General features: G+C 40.8%; 1 protein-coding gene, 1 long non-coding RNA gene and 1 other non-coding gene across 4 annotated transcripts in view; 2 read left to right on the top strand and 1 right to left on the bottom strand.

Moving 5' to 3' along the window:
- Positions 1 to 23,949, top strand: part of LOC128492133 (uncharacterized) — a 137,398-nt gene that overhangs the window by 59,004 nt on the left and 54,445 nt on the right. The gene's annotated exons all lie outside the window — the stretch shown is intronic.
- Positions 3,457 to 14,921, top strand: R3HDM4 (R3H domain containing 4). 2 transcript variants are annotated; one of them, XM_053464553.1, is made up of 8 exons: positions 3,457 to 3,568; positions 9,253 to 9,407; positions 9,882 to 10,000; positions 10,112 to 10,232; positions 10,608 to 10,693; positions 12,903 to 12,988; positions 13,440 to 13,495; positions 14,047 to 14,921. In XM_053464553.1, the coding sequence occupies exons 1-8, from the start codon at positions 3,516 to 3,518 to the stop codon at positions 14,148 to 14,150; spliced, it is 780 nt and encodes a 259-aa protein (XP_053320528.1). In that variant the 5' UTR covers positions 3,457 to 3,515; the 3' UTR covers positions 14,151 to 14,921. The 2 variants fall into 2 exon arrangements, with proteins under 2 accessions (XP_053320528.1, XP_053320537.1); XM_053464562.1 differs by lacking the exon at positions 13,440 to 13,495.
- On the bottom strand, positions 23,662 to 23,768 carry LOC128468791 (U6 spliceosomal RNA). Its single transcript, XR_008345900.1, has one exon. It is a non-coding gene; the product is annotated as a U6 spliceosomal RNA (small nuclear RNA).

Here is a 23,949-nt window from a genome sequence, read left to right as displayed (position 1 = left end):
GTTCCTGGTACCTAACAGGTATTCAGCAACACAAAAAAGTAAGGGGCCCAGTTTGCTTGCTCCTAGGAGCGTTTAAAACGCAACATGAAAAACACGCTGCCTCTAACAAGATGGCAGCAATAATTCAAAATAAGCATTTCCAGGGGGTCTGTTCAGAGGTACTGCAGCTAACCATGCAGGTCAGTAGAGCCCAGCTCACTAATCTCTATGTGATTAGTAAAACACAATAAAGAAAATATAAAAAATTTAAAAAATAAAAATAGTTACAAAATAAATATAATAAATAAGTAATAAAATGTAAAAATAATAAAGACCCCAGTGATATAAATAAATATAATAAATAAGTAATAAAATGTAAAGTAATAAAAGTAATAAAATGTAAAAATAATAAAGACCCCAGTGATGTTGCCATGACATCATAAGGGAAACCTCCCAGTTCAAAATACGTCCAATTTGTTTTTAATGTTTATTTTATGAGCATGTCCTAAAATTGACGTGGAAAGAGTTAAAAAAAAAACAGTGGGTGGTATCACTGTACTCAGGAGCTATTGCTGAACACATTTGAGGTGGTGCCTGGCAGTGACACATACCAGAAGCTGTAAATTCATACCTAAAGTAGAATGTACGTGAAAACCACACAACATTCTATCACAAACTTTGACAAAGGTTGGTGGTAGAATAATTGCATGGAAAAAGTTAAAATACTCTGGGGTGTCTAGTTTTCAAAAATACATGGATTGATGGGATAAATTGAATAAGCTGGCTTCAAAGATGTCCTAAATAGGAGATGGGCACAGGATGACAAAATATCAAAGTTCCAAGTTCAAATATGTGTACTTCTCAAATGTGGCCTTTTCCCTTCCAAAAACACCCCCCAGAAACATGCATGAGTGGAATCACTGTACTCAGATGGTGCTGAACACATATTGTGGTTTTTTTGGTAGTGATGTATACCAGGAGTAATCCCTGAAACACAATGCATGTAAAAAAATATTACAACCAAAAACTTTGACAAAGGCTGGTGGTACAACTAGTAACTTTTGAATGCTGGCGGTGCTTTCACTCTAGTGGTAGCATGAAACGGAGTCTACAACCCACACAAGTGGCTCAGGTAGTGCAGCTCATCCAAGATGGCACATCAATGTGAGCTGTGGCAAGAAGGTTTGCTGTGTCTGTCAGCGTAGTGTCCAGAGCATGGAGGCGCTACCAGGAGACAGGCCAGTACATCAGGAGACGTGGAGGAGGCCGTAGGAGGGCAACAACCCAGCAGCAGGACCGCTACCTCCGCCTTTGTGTCAGGAGGAGCACTGCCAGAGCCCTGCAAAATGACCTCCAGCAGGCCACAAATGTGCATGTGTCCACTTAAACGGTCAGAAACAGACTCCATGAGGGTGGTATGAGGGCCCGACGTCCACAGGTGGGGGTTGTGCTTACAGCCCAACACCGTGCAGGACGTTTGGCATTAGCCAGAGAACACCAGGATTGGCATATTCGCCACTGGCGTCCTGTGCTCTTCACAGATGAAAGCAGGTTCACACTGAGCACATGTGACAGACGTGACAGAGTCTGGAGACGCCGTGGAGAACGTTCTGCTGCCTGCAACATCCTCCAGCATGACTGGTTTGGCGGTGGGTCAGTAATGGTGTGGGGTGGCATTTCTTTGGGGGGCCGCACAGCCCTCCATGTGCTTGCCAAAGGTAGCCTGACTGCCATTAGGTACCGAGATGAGATCCTCAGACCCCTTGTGAGACCATATGCTGGTGCGGTTGGCCCTAGGTTCCTCCTAATACAAGATAATGCTAGACCTCATGTGGCTGGAGTGTGTCAGCAGTTCCTGCAAGAGGAAGGCATTGATGCTATGGACTGGCCTGTCCGTTCTCCAGACCTGAATTCGATTGAGCTCATCTGGGACATCATGTCTCGCTCCATCCACCAACGTCACGTTGCACCACAGACTGTCCAGGAGTTGGCGGATGCTTTAGTCCAGGTCTGGGAGGACATCCCTCAGGAGACCATCCGCAACCTCATCAGGAGCATGCCCAGGCGTTGTAGGGAGGTCATACGGACACGTGGAGGCCACACACACTACTGAGCCTCATTGTGACTTGTTTTAAGGACATTACATCAAAGCTGGATCAGCCTGTAGTGTGGTTTTCCATTTTGATTTTGAGTGTGACTCCATATCCAGACCTCCATGGGTTGATAAATTTGATTTCCATTGAGAATTTTTGTGTGATTTTGTTGTCAGCACATTCAACTATGTAAAGACGAAAGTATGTTATACGATTAGTTCATTCATTCAGATCTGGGATGTGTAATCTTAGTGTTCCCTTTATTATTTTGAGCAGTGTATATATATATATATATATATATATATATATATATTGTTTATAGCAATCACGCTCTTATCGTGATCAGGCATACCCAGGTTCCAGCATGTACTGGCTGACTTGCTCAGTCAACCAGTAAATGCTGGAACCTGTTCATGATAGCACTGTGATTGCTGTTAGCAATCACACTCCTATCATGCCAAGTCAGCCAGTATATGCTGAAACCTGGCTAGCTGCCCCCCTTGTGTATTGATGCTGCCAGCAGTATGGGGTTGGCACATCACTTACAGCCACTCTGTGCCATGGCCCCCACTTACGCATCCATGCTATCACACACACACAGTGATTCACATACTCATTAATTCACAGATTCATTCCCTCAATCACGCATACTCATTTATCTTGGGAATTGTGTTGGTCCTGCAATTGGGTCACCCAGAGCAAGATCTAAATTCAGGGATTATGCTTCTGTTTGGGGAAAATATTCATATGTTGTTGTCATGCAAAATGCTTACGTTAAAGGGTTAACAAGGCATCTTACATGAAAAAAATAGTTTTTCTTAGGCCACATCCTACCATAAATCTTATCTAAATTCCTGGCCAAACCCTATCATAAAATTAGTGGGGCAGGAAGAGCATCTAAGGAGGACTCCACGCCTGGTGGTCAATCCTAGCACAGCAGTGTTTCTAACTCACTACAAACAGATTCTGTCAAACAACTAACCTTTGCCTCAAAATTGTATCACTTAATAGCTGTTTTCAACATACTAAATTAAGGCTCTGTAGAACCCCCAATGCACCCAAATGAGTACACGTCATTGAGATACAATGATAGTTGCAGGAAGACAGTAATATTAAGCTCGTGTTAAATAGAGATTTTGTATGAGTCATACAATGCCTCTACGTAGCCTATGTAAGATTTACATACAAATTATATTATTGTGCGATATCTAAAATGTGGTCTAATCGCTACATCATTGTAGATTGATGATTAACATCACGTTTAATGTCTACCGTCGTTGCCATTATCTACTCTACGGTGAGCAAAGCCCTATAATTGCCACGCCTACAGACCAGCTGTCAGTCCGAAGTACGTTAATAAGTGTGATATCACTCATCCGCCATTATTCCGTGACGTCACTTCCGTCAGGTTCGAGTTATTCGATCCACCGAGCAAATACCGAAATGGTGACCACCCGGTGCCCCGAAACTGAAGAAGGGGACGTTGAGGCTTATCGGTGAGGGGAAAAGAACAGGCGTGTGAGAGTCAAAAACTGGAGACGTTAGAGCGGAGTGAGAGTCTTTGACAGCTGGCGGAAGTGGTAGATAAACACTGTTACCAATTAAGCAAATTTTTAGTATAGCAACGCCATTAGCTCTCCACCGTCAAATATATTCCGTTCATTGTTAGCGTTTTTGTGTGTTTGATAAGGGTTTGTTTAAACTCATTATCAGTCCAGTCTTCTCTTCCTGTCAATATATTTGGAAGATAAGGCATTGCCGCTAGGCTTGTGTGTACATAAATGTATATTGGAATGCCCGCATGCTTCAACAAGTAGAGAGTTCTTTTATTATTCATATAATAGGTTATGTTTACTACTAAAGCTATTTAGCAGAAGTTGGGTACTTCCTGTTTCTTTAGCAGTCAGATAAATTGGGGTCTAGTCACTAAAGGGAACGTTTGCAGCAGGGGTGTAACCTTTAATTTCCGTGCCTCACTATTCAATATATTCATGGGCCAACGTGGGCATCGTGTTAGATGTATAACTCAATATGTGAGGGGACTTTGAATAAGTATTGCTGCGTTGACTATGCATCGCACAGTTGCCTTCCTGCAGCAGAAGCTTACTTGGGATGAGCCTTCATAATGCATAGTTCAATGGAGGAAGTAAAACTACAACTCTGTCTTTAGTGAATAGGTCCCATTTTTTTCATGTCTGGTACTATGAAAACTTACAAAGTAGCAGATCATTTCTATGCGTTAGTTGTTAAATGAGAATGTGTGCTTTATTGATGGAGGGGAAAGCATGAGTGGGTGGAAAAGTGCAGATGATGATAGCGGAGAAATGAGGAGGAGTTAAAAGGAACACACAGCAGGAGATGCAGACATTTGTCACTTGGAACACTATTTGATTTGGAGCATTTTCATAGTAATAAAAATTTCTTGACAGGTATGCAGTTCTCTGTAAGACTCCTATTTATATGCATAAGAGCTGCTTTAAAGCACTCCTGTGCTTGGCCCAGGCATTTTTGTTTAATTCTTTACCCTCTATTCTGTTCATTGTATGTAAACCAAGGTCATTTCTATTCCGTTTTACATGCTGTGAGGCCTTATTTTGTCAAGTTTGTTTTGTCAATGGACCAAAAAGAGCCATTTGCTGTTTTTTTATGTTTAAGACTTGTAATGAGGTGTCATTACCTGCTTTTACACAGAAAACTTCAGTGGAGAACTAATATATACAAAAATGGCCTCAAACAGAAAGCAGGCCCTATTCATTAACACAGTCCTTACTTATTCCATTTTTCAGATCTCCTCATTACATTACATTTATTTATAAAGTGCCGGCATATTCTGCAGTGCTGTTAGTCAGTAGAACAATTTCACATACAAAAACACATACAATAACAAACTAGTGCAAAGGAAAAGATGATCTTGAGAGCTTACAATCTAGCTGGTGGTTGAAGGGGAACTGAGACAATAGGAGAGGACTGCTTGGATGGGGATGAGTTGATCTGGTTCCGTTGATGTGTTGAGGCTGCTTTCTGCAGTGGTACTTGGTATGTCGTTTCCCTCCATTTTAACTCCAGTGTAACACCTTTTACTATCCACTTGGGAAGAGGCCACAGCAGCTACATTTCCAAGTGAAGCCTCAGAATTTATAGGGTCTGCCTCACAAGTGGTCAGATAAGGTGATTGCATACAGGATCAGATGTTTCACACCTTGGCTAACAAATGCAATTAAGCTAGACTAGAGGGCACCAGATTTAACCCTTTAAGAGCAGCAGGATACAGACATACCGGGTGGAAAACAGGGGTAACAGCAGGAGATGAGGGGTTCAAATGAAATGGTATATTCATAGCTGTAAGAGAAGGAGAAATAGCAGACATTAGTGATTGCCAGAGGAGTAGTTGGATGAATGCATGAAGACCAGGGATGGGTGTCTGGATAGTCCAGTGTAACTCTTAACTATCCACTTATGATGAGACCACTTTTGAAGAGGCCACAGCAGCTATATTCTTTGATAGCAACAGTTTTATGCATCTGCTGAATTTAGAATCCACTTACTATTTTAGGAACCAACCCTTCCATTAGACTGATAGCAAATACCAGTGTCAACAGTGACATCTTGGAAAATGTGGAAAGTGAATGTATTAGCCAGCAGAATCCCACATGTGACTGGCTCATTACTGAAAGTTTGCATAAATATATAACACATAAGAACGCCCAATATAGAATTTGGTGATTTGTGCTTGATTAATCCTAATCACTTCAATTGTCAAATACTGAAGTTCACCTTACTAAATCTGAGATGATTTGTGAGATTTCCAGCTTGAAGAATGAACACAGACTTTGAATAAGCCTGTTGCTTTTTTGTTTTGTAAGAAAAACGATTTTGGAAAGTATGTAGACGGCTAAAGCACAGCAGAGTATCTGCTTAAGAAACAGTGTTGTGCTATTGAAAGGTATAATTATATGTTGGGAGTGGATAATAAATACAATTCTGCCCATTGAGTTGTGCCCATTATGTTCAGGGTTTGTTTTGTATGCAGAGCACATCTGATATGCTGCATTTAAGTGCCATCCCTGTACTGCTAGATCTTAGCGTACCTGGTAATCAGACTTTAAGTGTTTATTGAAAAGGATTAGTAGATGCTGTTTTGCTACAAGTGGGTGATTTCATGGCTATGGGTCTGGTCCCCTGACTTGCTATGTTTAGGTAGTGGGGCAGCTTATGTTGCTTTTTGTGTTACAGCTGACTTCTGCTTGTCATTCAAGGGATCTCCTGTCCAAATATAACCCTTGAAAGGTTATGATTTAAAGGAAAATACTATATACAGTGGATATAAAGTCTACTCACCCCTGTTAAAATGCAGGGTTATGTGATGTTAAATAATGTCAGAGCTTTTTCCACTTTTAATGTGACCTATAACGTGAACAATTCGTTCGCAAAACACACTGAAATCTTTGGGGGAGTGGGGTCTCACAATAATCTGCATAAGTGTGCACACCCTCTTATAACTGGGGCTGTGGCTGTGTTCAGAATTAACCAATCACATTCAAACTCATGTTAAATAGATGTCATCATTGACACCTGCCATCATTTAAAGTGACTCTGATTAATCACAAATAAAGTTGAGCTGTTCTAGTAGGATTTACCTGACATTTGCTTAGTTGCATCTCAGAGGAGAAGCTGTGGTCCGCAGAGGCTTTCCAAAGCATCAGAGGCATCTCATTGTTGAAAGATGTCGGTCAGAAGAAGGGTACAAAATAACTTCCAAAGCCTTAGATATGCCATGAAACACAGTGAAGACAGTCATCATCAAGTGGAGACAATATGGCATTACCAAGAACTGGACGTCCCTCCAAAATTAATGAAAAGATGAGAAGAAAACTGGTCAGGGAGGTTTACAAAGAGGCCTACTGCTACATTAAAGGAACTGATGGAATTTCTGGCAAATACAGGCTGTGTGCCGCATGTGACAACAATCTCCCGTATTCGTCATATTAATGGGGTAGGGTAAATGTGTTGTGGTTGAAATTTTTGGCCATAGTTCCAAAAGGTATGTTTGGCGCAAAAACACTGCACATCACCCAAAAAAACCATACCCACCGTGAAGCATTGTGGTGGCAGCATTGTGTTTTAGGGCTATTTTTCTTCAGCTGGAACTGGGTGGAGGGAATTATGAACAGTTCCAAATACCAGGAAATTCTGGCACAAAACCTTCATGCGTCCGTTAGGAAGAGGAAGTTCACAATTCAGCATGACAATGACCCAAAGCACATGTTAAGAATCCACAAAAGCATGGCTTCACCAGAAGAAGATTAACGTTTTGGAATGGCCCAGCCAGAGCCCAGACCTGAATTCAATTGACCATCTGTGGGGTGATCTGAAGAGGGCTGTGCACAGGAGATATCCTCGCAATCTGACAGATTTGGAGCGCTTTTGCAAAGAGTGGGCAAATATTACCACGTCAAGATGTGCCATGCTGATAGACTCCTACCCAAAAAGACTGACTGCTGTAATAAAATCAAAAGGCGCTTCAACAAGATATTTAAGGGTGTGCAACCAAGTTATTGTTTTGTTTTATTTAATCCCCCCCCCCCTTCAAAGATTTCAGTTTGTTTTCCCATTTAACTGTTCATGTTACGGGTCACATTAAAGGTAGAAAAATTTCAGACATGATTTCTTTCTCATTCTTTAACATCACAAGAACCTGGCACTTTAATAGGGGTGTATAGACTTTTTGTATCCACTGTATAGTTAGTCTGACGTTTTATCAAATATAACCGCTATAGTATGTCAATATGAATACGATGCCGATCATATATGGCGTCCTGTGAGTAGGTGGGATATATTAGGCAGCAAGTGAACATTTCGTTCTGAAAGCTGATGTGTTAGAAGTAGGAAAAATGGGCAAGTGTAAGTATTTGAGCGACTTTGAGAAGGGCCGAATTACGATGGCTAGACAACTGGGTCTAGGCCATGTGGTCAAATCCCTCGAGCTACTGTAGCTCACGTTGCTTAAAAAGTTAATGGTGGTTCTGATAGAAAAGTGTCAGAACACGCAGGGCATCACAGTTTGTGTATGGGGCCTCGTAGCCGCAGACCAGTCAGGGTGCCCAGGTTGACCACTGCCAAAAGCGCCTACGATATTAGGTAGGTGATCGTAATGTCATGGCTGATCTGTGTGTGTGTGTGTGTGTGTGTATGTATATATTTACACACACATTTGAAACATCATCTAGAATGTATACATATTTTTACGGTGACCTCAATGACCATTTGTGAGTTTTCTTTATATCTTCAGTATAAATAAACAGTTGTATAAAATAGTACTGTATATCTCCCACAGGACACTTTAATATCAGCAAATAACACTTGGGGAATATATGTAGAGAAGCTCCACTTACGTGTGAATAATGGCAAGCATATCATTCACACTGAACTAAATGTGTCCAAGGAGTTTGGTCCAGAATTTGATACAAAAGTATCAACCAAGCAGCCACTACCAATTAAAAACTCAAAGACTGGCTACATTCCAATAGAAGGCACACTCCACACGTGTAAAATGTGGAAAGGCGCTTTATTTTAGTTTAACCCCTTCAGTCCCAGGGGTTTTTGGTACCTCAAAGCCCAGAGCAATTTTGCCATTTTTGGGGTATGTCGGTTTAGCGATGATTCTCTTTTCCTGTGAATAGTGTACCCATATAAACTATATATTGTTTTTTCAAGGAGAGATAGAGCTTTCGGTTGATACCATAGTTGGATGATTAGCTGAAAATTGAGAATGAGAAATTTAGTAAAAACGTCAGCAGTGACGCAACCCGGAAGGGAATGCCCGATCGCGCGTTTGCAACTGCGCGATCGCGCACTTTCAACCGTAACAGCTTACCGGCTTTCATGCCGGTAGCTGTTACGGGAGATCGGGCAGCAGAAAGCCGGCGATGCCGGCTTCTGCTGCCAGGGGGGAGTCCAGGCTGTCAAACGGCAGCCTGGTCTCCTGTGCAGCGGCAGGGATGTGTCCCTGACTCTGCACGAAGGGCTGGACGTACCGGGACGTCCATAGGGGTTTCTTTGTGGGCGTTTTTTGGACGTCCCGGTACGTCTATAGGGGAATGAAGGGGTTAATGTGAAATTCCTAGAGAGAAATAAAATGCGTTGTAATGCTTTGACATCTTTTCATGGATTAACCCCATAGATTAATAGAAGACTGCCTCACTCCACTGCCCAGCTCTCCTGGAAAAAAGACCTCGCCAGCCAAACGCAAGCAGTACTACATTAACCGCGCCATCCGTAACTCTGAACTGACACCTAAAGCCAAGGGACGCAAGAGTCTACGCCGGCTAGAGAACAGTGAGATTAAAAAGGACTGGGTATCTTCCAGAATGCTGCCCATTCAGTGTATCACCTGGTTCATGGACTGCCTAAAGCAGACATAGTTTCTAAATCAGTGTCTCGCTATAGAAAAATCTGGTATACATCTGCAAGGGAGACTGACACTTTCTGTCTGCTTACCTAATCCTGATTTATTAGCAGTTTTGAGTGGTGTAGGGTATATAGGGGTAATATTGCAAGATGTGATCAGATGGATAAATAAGGTGGTGGATGCTGATTTGTTACTCCTTTACATGACTCGTTTCTAGCTTTGCATATGGGGTAACAGATCATAGTATGAAACGCTTTATATATAGCAGACATGTGAGGAAGCTATGTTTCAAGCTGCTAGCTTCATATTTTAGTCTCCCTGCCATTGAGACCTTGGGTATTTAAGGCAGACATTTTGGATTATAATGGTATGTCCCTCACAAACTGGTTACTCTGCCTTAGCACGCTACCTGATGACGCTGCTGGAGAGGGAAGAATGTGCTACGGATGAGATGGATACCCGTACATCCGCATCACCTAGCATATTTACTGAGGCCTGTAACAATGAGACATATAATGAGGTAAGAGGGGGACATCTAGAACGAGCACGGAATTAAAATATTTTAAAAAATAAGCGAACCTGAAGTGGTTAAGTTCAGATGTGGTCTTTATTACTGTTATTATGTTGGTAGATATGGAATGACTTCATGAACCGCACAGGCGAGGAACAGGAGAAAGTCTTGATATACCTGGAACATGAAATACGGCAAAGACCCAGAGAGAGGGCTAACAAGACAAGAGACATAAGAACAGGTACCAAGACTTCCACAAAAAATTACTACCACATGGGGGCAGAATTACCAGATTTGGAAAAATGGTTTTGAAATAGCTTCAGTAAATGGGAAAGTAGACTGCAGCTAAACACGAGCACCGCAGAAATGTTAACATGGCCATTGTCACGAAAGTTACGGTAAATAAAATCAGCCATTGTCACTAAGGTGTTATGTAAATCGGATGTAGCAACTACTGTAGTCACTGTAGAATATTTTGTTACCTTCGACTAAACTCTTCATGCTGGGGTTTGTCGTTACAATTTACATTACTGTGCTGTTTCTTTCTGTGAAGTGGTTTGCAAGATCCCGCTAACTTATCTTTATAGAAGGAGTATTCTGCCATTCTTTCTTCTAGACCATCCTGCGCATACTGCTGAAGAGTGTTACCAACGAATTAACCGCAGCCTTCGTGGCACCCTGAGAAAACGTCAGATTCCCATGGTAAGGTGGAGGCTCCTTTTGTGCTTCAGCCAAAAAGGCTTTAGGGGTTTGTTTACTATCCCATAAACATATGACAAACATTAGCCGTTTAACAGCAATCTGAGCAAATCAGAAAATAAAAATACCGTATTGGCTCGAATATAGGCTGCTCCCGAATTTAGGCCGCACCCTAAAAGTTAGGTGCCTTTTTTTAAAGAAAAAAATTTCTGGTCACCCAAACCCCCATTCCCCCCCCCCGGCTTACTGGTGCAGACTCCACGGGGTCTTGCGGGGCCAGCGGGTGACCTCTACGCATAACGCGTATTCAACTTCCGGTGCCGGCACTTCCGCTGTGGGCATGTCGGGTGCTAGACCCTGAATATAGGCCGCACCCCCACTTTAAAGACTTAAAGTGGGGGAAAAAAGTGCGGCCTATATTTGGGCAAATACGGTAAGTACCACTGTATAGTGCAGATATGAAAGTAATTTCTTTCGGTAGAACGTCTTTGTATTTTGACACACATTTTTGACACTATATGCAGGTTAAGAAATCTGTAATAAAATATTCCTGTTAATTAAGACCTTCATCTAAGCGCATCTATTGTATCTTCTCCATGTACCAGTTATGTAATGGTTCAAAGCTTTAAGTAAACCTATTACAGTACTTTTGGTCATGTAATGTATGTGGACACCTCACCATCACACCTATATGATCTTGCTGGACATCCCTTTCCAAAACCATGGGCGTATGGTGTTGGGCCTCTATGCAACTATAACAACCTCAACTCTCCTGTAAAGGCTTCCACAAGATTGTGCAGTGGGAATGTGCTCATTCAGCCAAAGGTGCACTTGTGAGGTCAGGCACTGATGTTGGATGAGAAGCCCTTTCTTGCAATTAGCGTTCCATTTCATTCCAAAGGTGTTTAATGGGGTTAAGGTCCAGGCTTTGTAAAGGCCACTCAAGTTCCTCCACACCAGACTTGTCAAATGGGCCTTCTCTTTGGAATGGGAGAAGACCGTCCCTGAACTGGTGCCACACTAATGTAGCATTAACATTGCCCGTCAATGAAACTAAGGTGCCTAGCTCAAACACTGAAAAAGAGCCCCAGACGTATTACATTACATTCATATAGCGCCAGCAGATTCTGTAGAATTAACTTTAAAATCACAAACCATAACAATTATCCCTCCTCCACCAAATTTGTCCATCAGACATGTGATTCATCGTTCGAGAAACCACATTTCCACTGATTTAGAGTCCAGGGGCGATGTGGTTTACACCACTCCAGCTGACATTTGGCAGCACTACTTCTGTGACTGTGAGCCGAAATGTCATGAACTAACTTGTGGCATCGAATGACGGTGCCATTCTACCCTTAGTGTTTGTTTATAGTTATGGAATACCAATGTGCTTCATTGTATACACCAATGGGTACAGCAAAGCTCAATATTTAGGAGGCGGTCCACATACATTTGATCATATATTGTATGTCAATCAGGAAGAGCAGTTAACTGCATGCTGGGATACTTAAGCCTGAACAGTTCCTGCTTTTTAAAGTTAAAATTCAAAAAGAGAAACAAGACTTATTTTATTTAATTAATTTATAACGAGTAGTGCACTTTTTTTTGTTTTTGTTTTGATTGAGTGGAATATGTTCAGCCCCAACCTCGCATGAGAACCCACATGGCTATATGTTGTCAGGCCCTTTTTCTTCATGGTGGGTGCAAGTCCCTGCACCTCCCCCCTTTGCTTTGTGTTTAATTGGTGCCATAATGCTAGTTGCCAGCACTGGAATGCTCACTGCTACTGGCATTCTGAACCATCAAAGCAGACACTTAAAGCCCAGTGTTTGATGCTGACATGAAATGTTATGAAGGGTTAAGATGAGAAATTAAGCATTATCTATGCTAGTGCAGATGTTGTTTCTCCAAGGATATATATTTTTCCTTGTTAATTTTCTGGGTCAGATTGACCTTGTGTGGCATGCTTCTTCCTGGAACTGTCCACTGTTTTACCTCCACCCTGTTCTCTTGCTGCTAAAGGCTGATAAAGGCATGGCTTGTGAGTCAGCTGTTAACTATGTACCTACTGCAACTTAGCAAGCAGGCCAATATAATGCTAACAGATATACCATACTGGTTCAGTGCTTTTGCATATATAATGTAATGCATACAAATAATGTTCATGGTTTTCTGGTTTAATCATTACGATTGATACATTTTCTCGCAGGGAACCCTGGAATGTTTGGAAGAAGAGATGCTCTCTTTCTTCTCAATCACCCCTGAATCGGTTTACATTGCCTTGATGGAAAACAGGTACGTCATTAAGTGCCTTTTCTGAATTTCTGTCCAGGACACATTCAGCCTGGGGGGAAAAATTATGTATATGTATATATAGTATAGTATATTCCTTTGCTTGGCACTGTGTTTTAGAAGAAAGTATGTAAGTCTTAGAGATTTCTAACTATAATCTTGGTCCAGCCTGTTTTCCACTTGTGAATGCGGGAAAGTATCTTGTATCTGTAAAAATACACTATCCATAAATTATGTATGCAGCATGAATGAATATTAATTCCAAAAAGTCATATAAAACAGCTTTCAAGATCTCTTCAGCTAGCGACTTTCACTTTGTTCAATACTTGAGCAGATTGGAATCGGAAGCAACATGAACATATTTGAGGAAAAGCAGCCCTGCTATGATCATAGTTAATACACCTTAAATCATGTGTTGAGTTTACACACTCATTCTCTTTTCTGGTTCTCCCAGTTACCAGCGCCTCCTGTTGCACGCTGTGTGTCAATACATGGATCTGGTCTCTGCAAGTAAGATGTCACATTGGGGGAAAATATTGCTGGCTCATAAACAGCGCCACAAATCTTCAAATTTGTATTTGCGACACAAGGCAATATAAATAGAGAAATTGTTGGGTAAAGTTCTAAATGTGGGGCAATCACGATGGAAAGCAGAGGAGTAGTCCCCTGATTGGGACTGCCTTATATATGGCCTATTGCATCTTTTCATTCAGCCTTACTTGTGTGTATGATTGCAGTTTTATTTGAATGATCTGCTGTTTTTGCTGATGAATTTGTAGAGGAGCTGCAACAACTTTGAGGAAAAAAATGCATTATGACATGCGTGAACCTTGCTTAGTTTGTCTTGCCTTGCAACAAGAGCCAGGGTTGGTTCTTACATACTTTAAGTCTATGTGCATTCAATGTGCCCTGCCCATAAGGTTTGGCAAAACCTATAGTTTATATTTAAATAGGCATTCAATAAAATCCAAATGGATGTGATACGTTTGAAGAATATAGTCTCTTATCGCATATGTATTGAAAGTATAACTTTTTTTTTTTTTTTTTTTTTTTTTTTTTAGGTTCTGACTTTAAGGGCAAACGGCAGATACGTGTAATGAATAGACACCGGGTATTCTGTCCTCCTGAGCTGCTGCTGTCCTCTTACCTCCAGATGAAGTGCTGACCCTTCTGGGTATTCAGCACAAGGAGTTATCCAATGGCTTTTTAAACCATTGTTGGCAGTTGCTCCCTGTCCTTGTTACTCTGCACAGCGTTATTACACGCGCTGCTTCAATGTATCTTTATTACCTGGTGATTAACCTATAGTTAATGTTCTCTGTGCCTAGTAGAATGTCCTTGTGGAAATGTATCTTGTTTGCTGTTGCTTAAGCCCAATAACCAGTAATAGAAGGCTGTGCAGAGTTGTCTGGCAGGTGTGCTGAAGTAAATGTGTTTATGTAAAATTGTACATATGTGAATGTAATGCTGACTGTACAAAAAATTAAGACTTCTCTTGTACAATGGGGTCCTGGTTAAACAAGATAACTATAGATTGGATATTGATGAATTATAAGCTTTACAAAAAAAACTGTGTATCACATTTGTCCTGTTATTGAACTTTGCACTTGAGCTGGAAAAAAAATTGTCCGCTGTATATTGTCAGTGGGTGTCATTTGTATAGCTCGCGTTCCCTCCCTTTACCAAATGTTGGTATCTCTGAGCAGGCTACCTCTTATGGTACTTAAAGAAAATTTGTATCCTGTTTATTCACAAGGTCTATATTTAGGCCTTTAGATGTGCTTAGGATGCATCATGACCTCACACATCTTATTATATTGTTTTTTTAGTGGAATCTTATGCACAGTCAGCAGGTGCTAATTAATTTCTATACTTGGTGACAGTACAAGCAGTTGTAGAACATTGTCATATTTGTATAATAAAATACTTAAATCATGTTATGAGTATTGACAATTCTGTGAATCTCTCTGTGGAGTTTGATTAGAATGGTATGAAATGAATAAAATACCTTTATTTATAAGGAGAATTTTCTGAACTTTATACAGATCATCATATCATTACACTGCCTCACAAAAAGCTGATATTGACTGCTATTGCAGTACATCTAACACCCAGCAGGCCAGCTGTTTACATGAATCCCTATGCTCTCCATCCTGCTTTTCTTAGACACTTAGGACACCCTGTGCTACTCTTACTTTAGTAAGACACTGGCAGGAGTGTAAATGTCAGTCAGTTATACCGTATTAAGTGTACCTACACAAGTTACCGTATAAGTAACAGTAAAACATTCAATATAAATTGTACCAACCAAATTTAAATACCGTATTTGCTTGATTATAAGACAAGGTTTTTTTTCAGAGCAAATGCTATGAAAAATACCCCTCGTCTTATAATCGAGGTCATCTTCTAATCAGACCTCAAAAGAGGTCTGACTAAGATCCAGATCCCCTGCAGCGCTGCAGAGGACCTGGATCCTCCTGTCTGGTAATATCATCAGCTGCTGCCAACACTTACACCGAGCGTCTATCACCAAGCGCCGCCAGCCCGAGGTTGTCTACGCGCATACCTTCCCAAGATGCCAGAGAAGAGAATTCCCCGCAGTGGTGCAGGGAATTCTCTTCTCTGCCAGCCGGCGAACGTCTGCTCGATGAACACGGGCAACCCCTGCTACTGCTTGTGCGTCTGCTGTAGCTTCTATGATGCATGACCTTCCTGTGCTCATAGAAGTTCCGGCGGAGCACCCACTGCCCCCACCAGACACTAGGGAGTCACAAGCACTGGTAAGTCTGGGGGGGGGGGTGTTGCATGGGTAGCATAAGGCTTTTCTGGAGGCAGTGTGCCCCGTGTCTTTTAACCCCCTTTATGCCAGAGTGGCATATAGGAGGGTATAAGGCATATCAGGGAGGCAGAGTGGCATATAGGAGTGGCATATAAGGGGAGCAACTGAAGATCACATACAAATTCAACATAAAAGGTATGGATGAGATAAATAATGCATGGAAACCCTGGATTACAGGCATAGGTTACGGGACGTAAAGGGCCAACTCTGGCACTCAGATTGCACACGTAGGATTTGCCCCCACAGGATTTGCCTTAGCACCCAGATTACACACAGACACAGGATAAGCCTAGATTTTATCCACCGGATTTACCCAGCTCCAAGATTAAACACTTGGTCTCCTCTCGGTAAGGCTCTTGCTCAACAACATTTTCTGGAGTCTGAGCTCCAGGAGGTCATGTCACCCCCGATGCTTCTGCATACATGCAGGCGCACAAGAGGCTGCAGAGATGGCTGTGAGGGGAGATACTGGCTATAGTTGTGGGTCTGCGAGGGTGGAGCAGCAAAAGGGACATACATTCAATGTTGCGTGACCTTATGAGATGGAGCTTCATGTTCCTCAGCACAGGTATTCCCTGACAGAGGTACACCACAGCTCCTATCATTACATTTTTAACTAGACACAGGCGGTGGTACAGCATGACTCCTATTATTATATAGTCATCCAGACACTGAGGGTGGTACACTATAATTCCTATCATTATATAGAAAGCCAGACACGGACGGTACGGTGGTACATCATACCTCCCATTTCGCATTTTTTTTTTTTTTTTTTTTTTTACACTCTCACACTCTCTCACACTCTCAATCACTCTCATGCTCACTCACACATTACACCTTACTCTCATTACAACCACTCACTCCCATCTAGTTCTACCGTGGACAGAGCTAGGATCACCAGCAGATGCAACTTGGGGTGGGCCAGACCAGAGAAAGCGGGGACAGTGTGTCAAAACAAAGACACTCAGAGGAATGGCATGCAGTAGCTGGGAAGAGAGAGGTGGTAGATGGCTTCATAGTCCCTCACCTGTCTCTCTATTGGTGCTGACTGCTGAAGAGGAAGCTCTGCCATTTTGCATAAGTCTGCTTCCTGCTTCTCTGTCACACAAAAAATAATGCTTTGTATTGCTGGCCAGCACCAGCTTCAAGGGAATGATTACCAGCGGGGTGGCAAACCTAGTTGTTGCTGCGGAATCTGCTGGTGCTATATAAATAAATGTAACGTACACAACATAATTTCCACTTACATAAACAAAAGGTAAGGAGGGACTTGCTCAAATAAGCTTATATTACTGAATTATTGTAATTCAAATAAAGGCAATGTTCAATTATTTAGAAAATGCCTATATATAGACTGGAGGCATTATTCATCCTGTGAATATTGCATGAACTTGAAACTTTTTCCTCAAGGGAAAAGGTCTGTTGATAAATGCATCATCTTGAGAATCATCTCCAATGATTGCCATCTAACTGTATTCTGTAAAGCATTCAGAAGGGCTGTGTAAATTAATCTCTTGGATCTAAATTTAAAGAATCACAGTGTCTGAATTTGCTGAGCACTCGTTCTTCCATTAACTTCTGAATTAATTCCTGCCACGGTGTAACCTTATGGCCTAAAAACACTCAGTTCACACCAGAGATGGTACTACCATATTAAGAAGCTTTTTAGGGATTGCTGTGACCTATGGAAACTCTATCAACGAACGAAGAGGTGAGACGTTTACAAGTGAGACGTTTACAAGTGAGACATGACTAGTTTAACAATTGCACCTTTTGTTCCTAGACCGGAGTATAAAAGCAATCAATTGCATAAGAGATGGCCTCAATACCTTGTCTGAGGGTTGTAAAGTTTTGGAGCTGCCCCTTTGCCCCATGATGTAGACATGATCAGCATTGTGTCCTATATTGTGTAACCAAAATGAACACAATAAAACTGTCCACAAATTAAGTATGTAGTCCTTTGAGATTTAAGTTGAAAAAGTGGAGATTAAAGAATTTTTTTTTTAAATATATATAAATTTTGATATACTTAGTTTCTGATGTGCTACATGCTTGTGTCCTTTTAACTTTACCTTTATGAAAATAATCATTTGTATTAGACACAGTACATTTTCTGATTTCCCGTTTTTGTGGTTATGAGATTCATCTAACTTGAAGTGATTATCCTTAGAGGGAGGTAATAGATTTTTATCAGAAATATTTTTTGGAGCAGTTGGAAAATGTAATTTCAACAAATTGTTGTAATTTTGCATTGACTTTACAAATATATACTTGGCAAGCAGATACAGCTTTGCGCTAAGTAATACTGTCTGGGTACAAAAATGAATGCCTGCTGACGGATTTTGCGTAAGTCTGCTTCCTGCTTCTCTGTCACACAAAAAATGTGTCGCATTGCTGGTATTTTACTTATGCCAGCACCAGCTTCAAGGGAATGATTACCAGCGGGGTGACAAATCTAGTTGTTGCTGCGGAATCTGCTGGTGCTATATAAATAAATGTAACGTACACAACATAATTTGCACTTACATAAACAAAAGGTAAGGAGGGACTTGCTCAAATAAGCTTATATTACTGAATAAAGGCAATGTTCAATTATTTAGAAAATGTCTATATAATAAACTGGAGGCATTATTCATCGTGTGAATATTGCATAAACTTGAAACTTTTTCTCACGGAAAAAGGTATGTTGATAAATGCATCATCTTGAGAATCATCTCCAATGATTACCATCTAACTGTATTCTGTGAAGCATTCAGAAGGGCTGGGTAAATCAGTCTCTTGGATCTAAATTTAAAGAATCACAGTGTCTGAATTTGCTGAGCACTCGTTCTGCCATTAACTTCTGAAGTAATTCCTACCACGGTGTAGCATTATGGCCTAAAAACACTATCAGTTCACATCAGAGATGGTACTACCATATTAAGAAGCTTTTTAGGGACTGCTGTGACCTATGGAAACCCCATCAACGAACGAAGAGGTGAGACGTTTACAAGTGAGACATGACTAGTTTAACAATTGCACCTTTTGTTCCTAGATCCAAGTCTAAAATCAATCAATGGCATAAGAGATGGCCTCAATACCTTGTCTGACGGCTGTAAAGTTTTGGAGCTGCCCCTTTGCCCCATGATGTAGACATGATCAGCATTGTGTCCTATATTGCGTAACCAAAATGAACACAATAAAACTGTCCACAAATTAAGTATGTAGTCCTTTGAGATTTAAATTGAAAAAGTGGAGATTAAAGAAATTGTTTCTAAATTTTGATATACTTAGTTTATGATGAGCTACATGCTTGTGTCCGTTTAACTTAACCTTTATGAAAATAATAATTTGTATTAGACACAGTAAATTTTCTGATTTCATGTTTTTGTGGTTATGACATCTATCTAACTTGAAGTGATCATCCTTGGAAGGAGGTTATTAGATTTTTATAAGAAATAATTTTGGAAAATGTAATTTCAATAAATTGATGTAATTTTGCATTGACCCTTTACAAATAAAAACTTGGCAAGCATACAGCTTTGCACTAAGTGATACTGTCTGGGTACAAAAATGAATGCCTGCTGACAGATGGAGTACTCTAACTGGCACAGCCTGAAAAAGTAATTGTTAAGCCAACTGCTGTGAAAATTACAGATTGAAATTCATCTACTCATGCCAGAGCCGAGTTACTTCCCACCATTGTATCTTATCTAATTTAGCTGGTTGCTGCAGAAATGAAGGGACAGTTTACTGCCTCAGATGCCATCAATAGACATAAATATTAATATACTTAATAAGTACACAATTGGTAGAGTGTCCCTTTATACTAAATACCTCCAGGAGAATTACTCGGAACAGTGGTCCCTCCAATATATCTTTATTGACACTTGTACAGCACATTCCTTCTTTAAGTATACAGCCGACGGTAGCCACACGCATCCAGCAGATGGTAACACTTATATCATTTTATCGTGCACTGACTGGCCTTTAGTGCCAGAGCTACTTTTTTAGCCCCTGTCCAGCCCTGGAGACCAACCATCACCATATAATACCTGGTTATTTCCCATTAGGTTACTCCCTCAAACTGATTAAAGTTGTACAAGTAAAAAGATACATTTTGCCTTACATTCAGAGCAAATACGAAAAGTCATGAAAAGCACGCAAAAGAAAGCATAAAACATTCTAACCTGATTCTTCTGTAGCATTAAATAATACCAAAAAGGAGATGGTAATTTGAAAGAATCCACTACAAAGAAAATGCATTTTATGCGTGATTTAATAAGCTAATATTGTTATATTGTTATATTTTAACAATAATCACTTATTTCAGTCAGGGGTTGGTCAAACTGTAATACCATTACAACTACAAGAACACTCAACCACTATTTGTCACAGAAGCCTCTGTGGAGGGGCCTCAGGGCCAGCCTCCTACCTACAGACTATGAGCCTTGGAAGGGGTTCTGTTTTTGGGGAGGTGGGTGCAGAGAGTCAATTGGGACTACTTCTTGCCCATGGAAAAGAGTGCCACAAGTATCAGAGAACCTAAAGGCTCGGACGCAGATATGAGACACCTGCATTTTGGGAGGGGGTTTATGTGTGGTGTTACTCTCCATCAGGTGAGGACTTTCAGGACAAACCTCCATAGCCAGTATTTGCACTAAGATCTGATATCCAGCAGGTTTTCGGTCAGGGAACTGCTCGTGTTTACCATCTTCCCCACACTGACTGAGGTACCCAGCCAGGGTACAAGGAGGTTTCTTCACACTATTGATATAGATATTGTCCTTTTCATAGTCGCCCTTCACTTTACTATTAAGCATATCCTTTTCATGTCTGTAAAGGGATACCATAACCTGGGATATCTGGGCTAGTCAAAAATTCTTCTTCAGGAAATTATGGTACAAGACACCACAGTCACAGTGAAAGTGAGACTGCTTACCATGGGGAAGGTAAAGGAATGAGTGAGGGAGTATGTATGTGTGTATATGTGTGTTAGTGTAAGTATGGGTAGCGATTGTACATATATGTATGTGTAAGAGTGTATGTAAATATGTATGACTTTACGTCCCAGGAAAAGCTACCCCAACAGCCTTATGAGAAGAGCAACTGAGATCACTCCCACTCCTGGGGAGTGGCTTCAAGTGGGGACAAGGCTAGCTTTTGTGTGTAAAGGCAGTGTAACTAAAATAGCCTCTGTTAAAATAGCCGTGGGGGCGCAATTTTCCATTCTTGCCTCTGGGTGCAAAAGAAGCTAGTTAAAGATCTGTGACTGTGCCCCAGTGCCCCAGTTGGCTAGGCCCCCCTCTCTCTCCTCTGCATCAAAAAAAAGATATATATATATATATTAAAAAAAAACAGCGCTTTCAATGAGGCTGTCTGGGATCTAAAGTTCCTTTGCCGGACTGTCCCAGGCAAGATTAACAATTGGACTCCAAACACCACTTTTTCTGCCCGGTGCCAAGTAGCTGTAACAGCAAATCATATAATATCCAACAATAGTTACCGGCACTCCAGGGACTTCTTCAAATAACTACACAGGAAACTCCAGTTGATGAAAGTCTACAATAAATAGACTGAAACGTTGATTAGAACGAGAGTTTCTCGTGTAGTTATTTGAAGAAGTCCCTGGAGTGCCAGTAACTATTGTTGGATATTATATATATACATTACCACTTAGGGGTGTACTCACTTTTGTTGCCAAGGTTTAGACATTAACCCCTTAACGTCCATTGCCGGGTCAGGCATTTCATGCAAAACGATCAGTTAACGATCTATGACGTGCCTTATGACGATCACTTTCTTCGCTTGAACGGCGTTGCTGTAATGCCTCGATGTCGAGGCATTCAGTAACGCCGAGATCGGCATCAGGGGCCATGTCTGGCCCCTCCCCGGGGCGTCAACATCCACCATACATTGTATGGCGGAGGACGCCCGTTTTAAAAGAGTTTAGGAGGCGATCAACGATCACCTCCTAAACTTCAATGGTGTCGCTGGAATGCCTCGATCAGGAGGCATTCAGCGACACCAAACACTTACCCCAGGACGGGCTGTGACCGCTCCGGAGAGCGGTCACATCCGCTACTGCAAGTGATCTTCGCCATCCGCAAGATGGCGGCCGTCCTGTAAAAAAAACATGAAGTTGAAAAAGTTTGCTAGATGGTCTCTCTAGAGAACTCTAGATCCACTTGCAGGTTGAATACAGGTACTGCATTCAACCATACAAGTCAATGGAGCCCAGCTTTCTAATCACCATGTGATAAGTAAAATATTTAAAAAAAAATAAAAAAAGGAAAAAAAAGCTTAAAAAATGGTAACATTTAAAAATTATTATGCATCAGAGGAACCATCCAGTTCCAGCAAAATGTAAAAAAAAGTCCAAAAAGAATAAAATAAATAAAATAAAAAAATAAAGTTTATTATTATGTGCAAGTGCTAAAATTAGCGCTGTATCTTCACAAAAATCCTGACATGGACACATTTAAATAAAAGCATTTCAATTACCCAAGGGGTGTCTAATTTTTTTAAAAAATGAATGGTTTTATGGGGTAAATTGGAGTGGCTGTGCGCAAAGATAGGGCATAGACACAGACTGACCAAAATGGGGGGGGGGAAAGCTCACTTCCAAACACCAGACAAACCCATGCATGTGGGGTATGACTGTACTCGGGAGATGTTGCTGACCACACATTGGGGTGTTGTTTGATAGTGACATATACCTGGAGCTATAAATGTATACCCAAAGTACAATTTGTGTGAAAAACATACCAATAAAAAATACTACCACAAAGTGTGGCAAAGGCCGGTGGTAGAATCTCATGCATGGAAAGGGTTAAAATACTAGCATTTGAAATACCGTGAGGTGTCTAGTTTTCAAAAATATATGGTTTGATGGGGTAAATTGAAATAACCGGCTTCAAAGATGGTCCTATTAGGACATGGGGGCAGTAGGACCAGATGTAAAAGTTCCAAGTTAAAAAATGTGCACTTCCTAAATGTGGCATTTTACCTCCCAAACAACCCCACGCATGGGGGGTATCACTGTACTTGGGAGATGTTGCTGAACACATTTTGGGGTGTGTGCCATATACCAGGAGCTGTAAATCCATACCTGAAGCTCAATTTTAGTGATAAAAAACACAAAATAAATTACTACCACAAAGTTTGACAAAGACTGGTGGTAGAATTAGTGCATGGAAAGAGTTAAAATTCTAGAATTTGAAATACCCTGGGGTGTCTAATTTTCAAAAATATATGATTTGATGGGGTAAATTGCGTTGGCCAGCTTCAAAGATACCCAAAATGGCACATGGGGGGAAGAATTACCAGATTTAGTAATAGCGTGCAGAAAAAAGCAAAAAAAAAAAACTTAAAAACATTGGGTATTTCTAAACTCAGGACAAATAGTAGAATCTATTTAGTAGGTTTTTTCATTCGCTTTTTTGGATGAGTAAAAGATTTTTGGGGTCAAAGTCAGAAAATGTGGGGGGTTTTTTTTACATTTTTCATCTTCTTTTATAATTTTTTTTATGGACAATTAGATAATATGATCAAAACTATGGTATCTGAAGAAAGTCCTTCTTGTCCTGAAAAAAAAATATATAATTTGTGTGGGTTCACTAAACGAGTGAGGAGAGATGGTTTGTGGAACTGAGCAATTATTTAAGACAAGGTCAAGTGAGTTATTGATGCAAATGCCTATTATATTTTCATGTTTATTATTGGGACAAATATTACTATGGAGCGCTGTAATACACCAAATAGAATTTGAGCACTTGGAAATGAGTCACAGAAAGCTTTTATAGTGTCAGCGAGGTTGCGACCATACTTAATTAAATTTTTGAGGAAAAAGTTTGTGAAAAATATGGAACGCTTCACGAATTTGCGTGTCATCCTTGCGCAGGGGCCATGCTAATCTTCTCTGTATCGTTCCAATTTTAGTATATGTGCTGCCGAAGCGAGCACGTCTACAACGGTCGCCCACTCGCTATAAATAGTTCACTAACGAAAATCTTTTACAGTTTGTGTGATCAATGTAATATCTTGAACCGCATAATTATATTTTACTTTATAAAATATCGACTTTAGCACTCACGTCAATTAAATAAATTCGGTATTTAACAAGATTATCATAATTTCGATCCGA

The sequence above is a fragment of the Spea bombifrons genome, chromosome 1 (assembly GCF_027358695.1).
Source record: "Spea bombifrons isolate aSpeBom1 chromosome 1, aSpeBom1.2.pri, whole genome shotgun sequence".
NCBI lineage: Eukaryota > Metazoa > Chordata > Amphibia > Anura > Pelobatidae > Spea > Spea bombifrons.
Note: the sequence above shows the minus strand (reverse complement) of the source record. Positions and strands in the feature narration are given on the sequence as shown.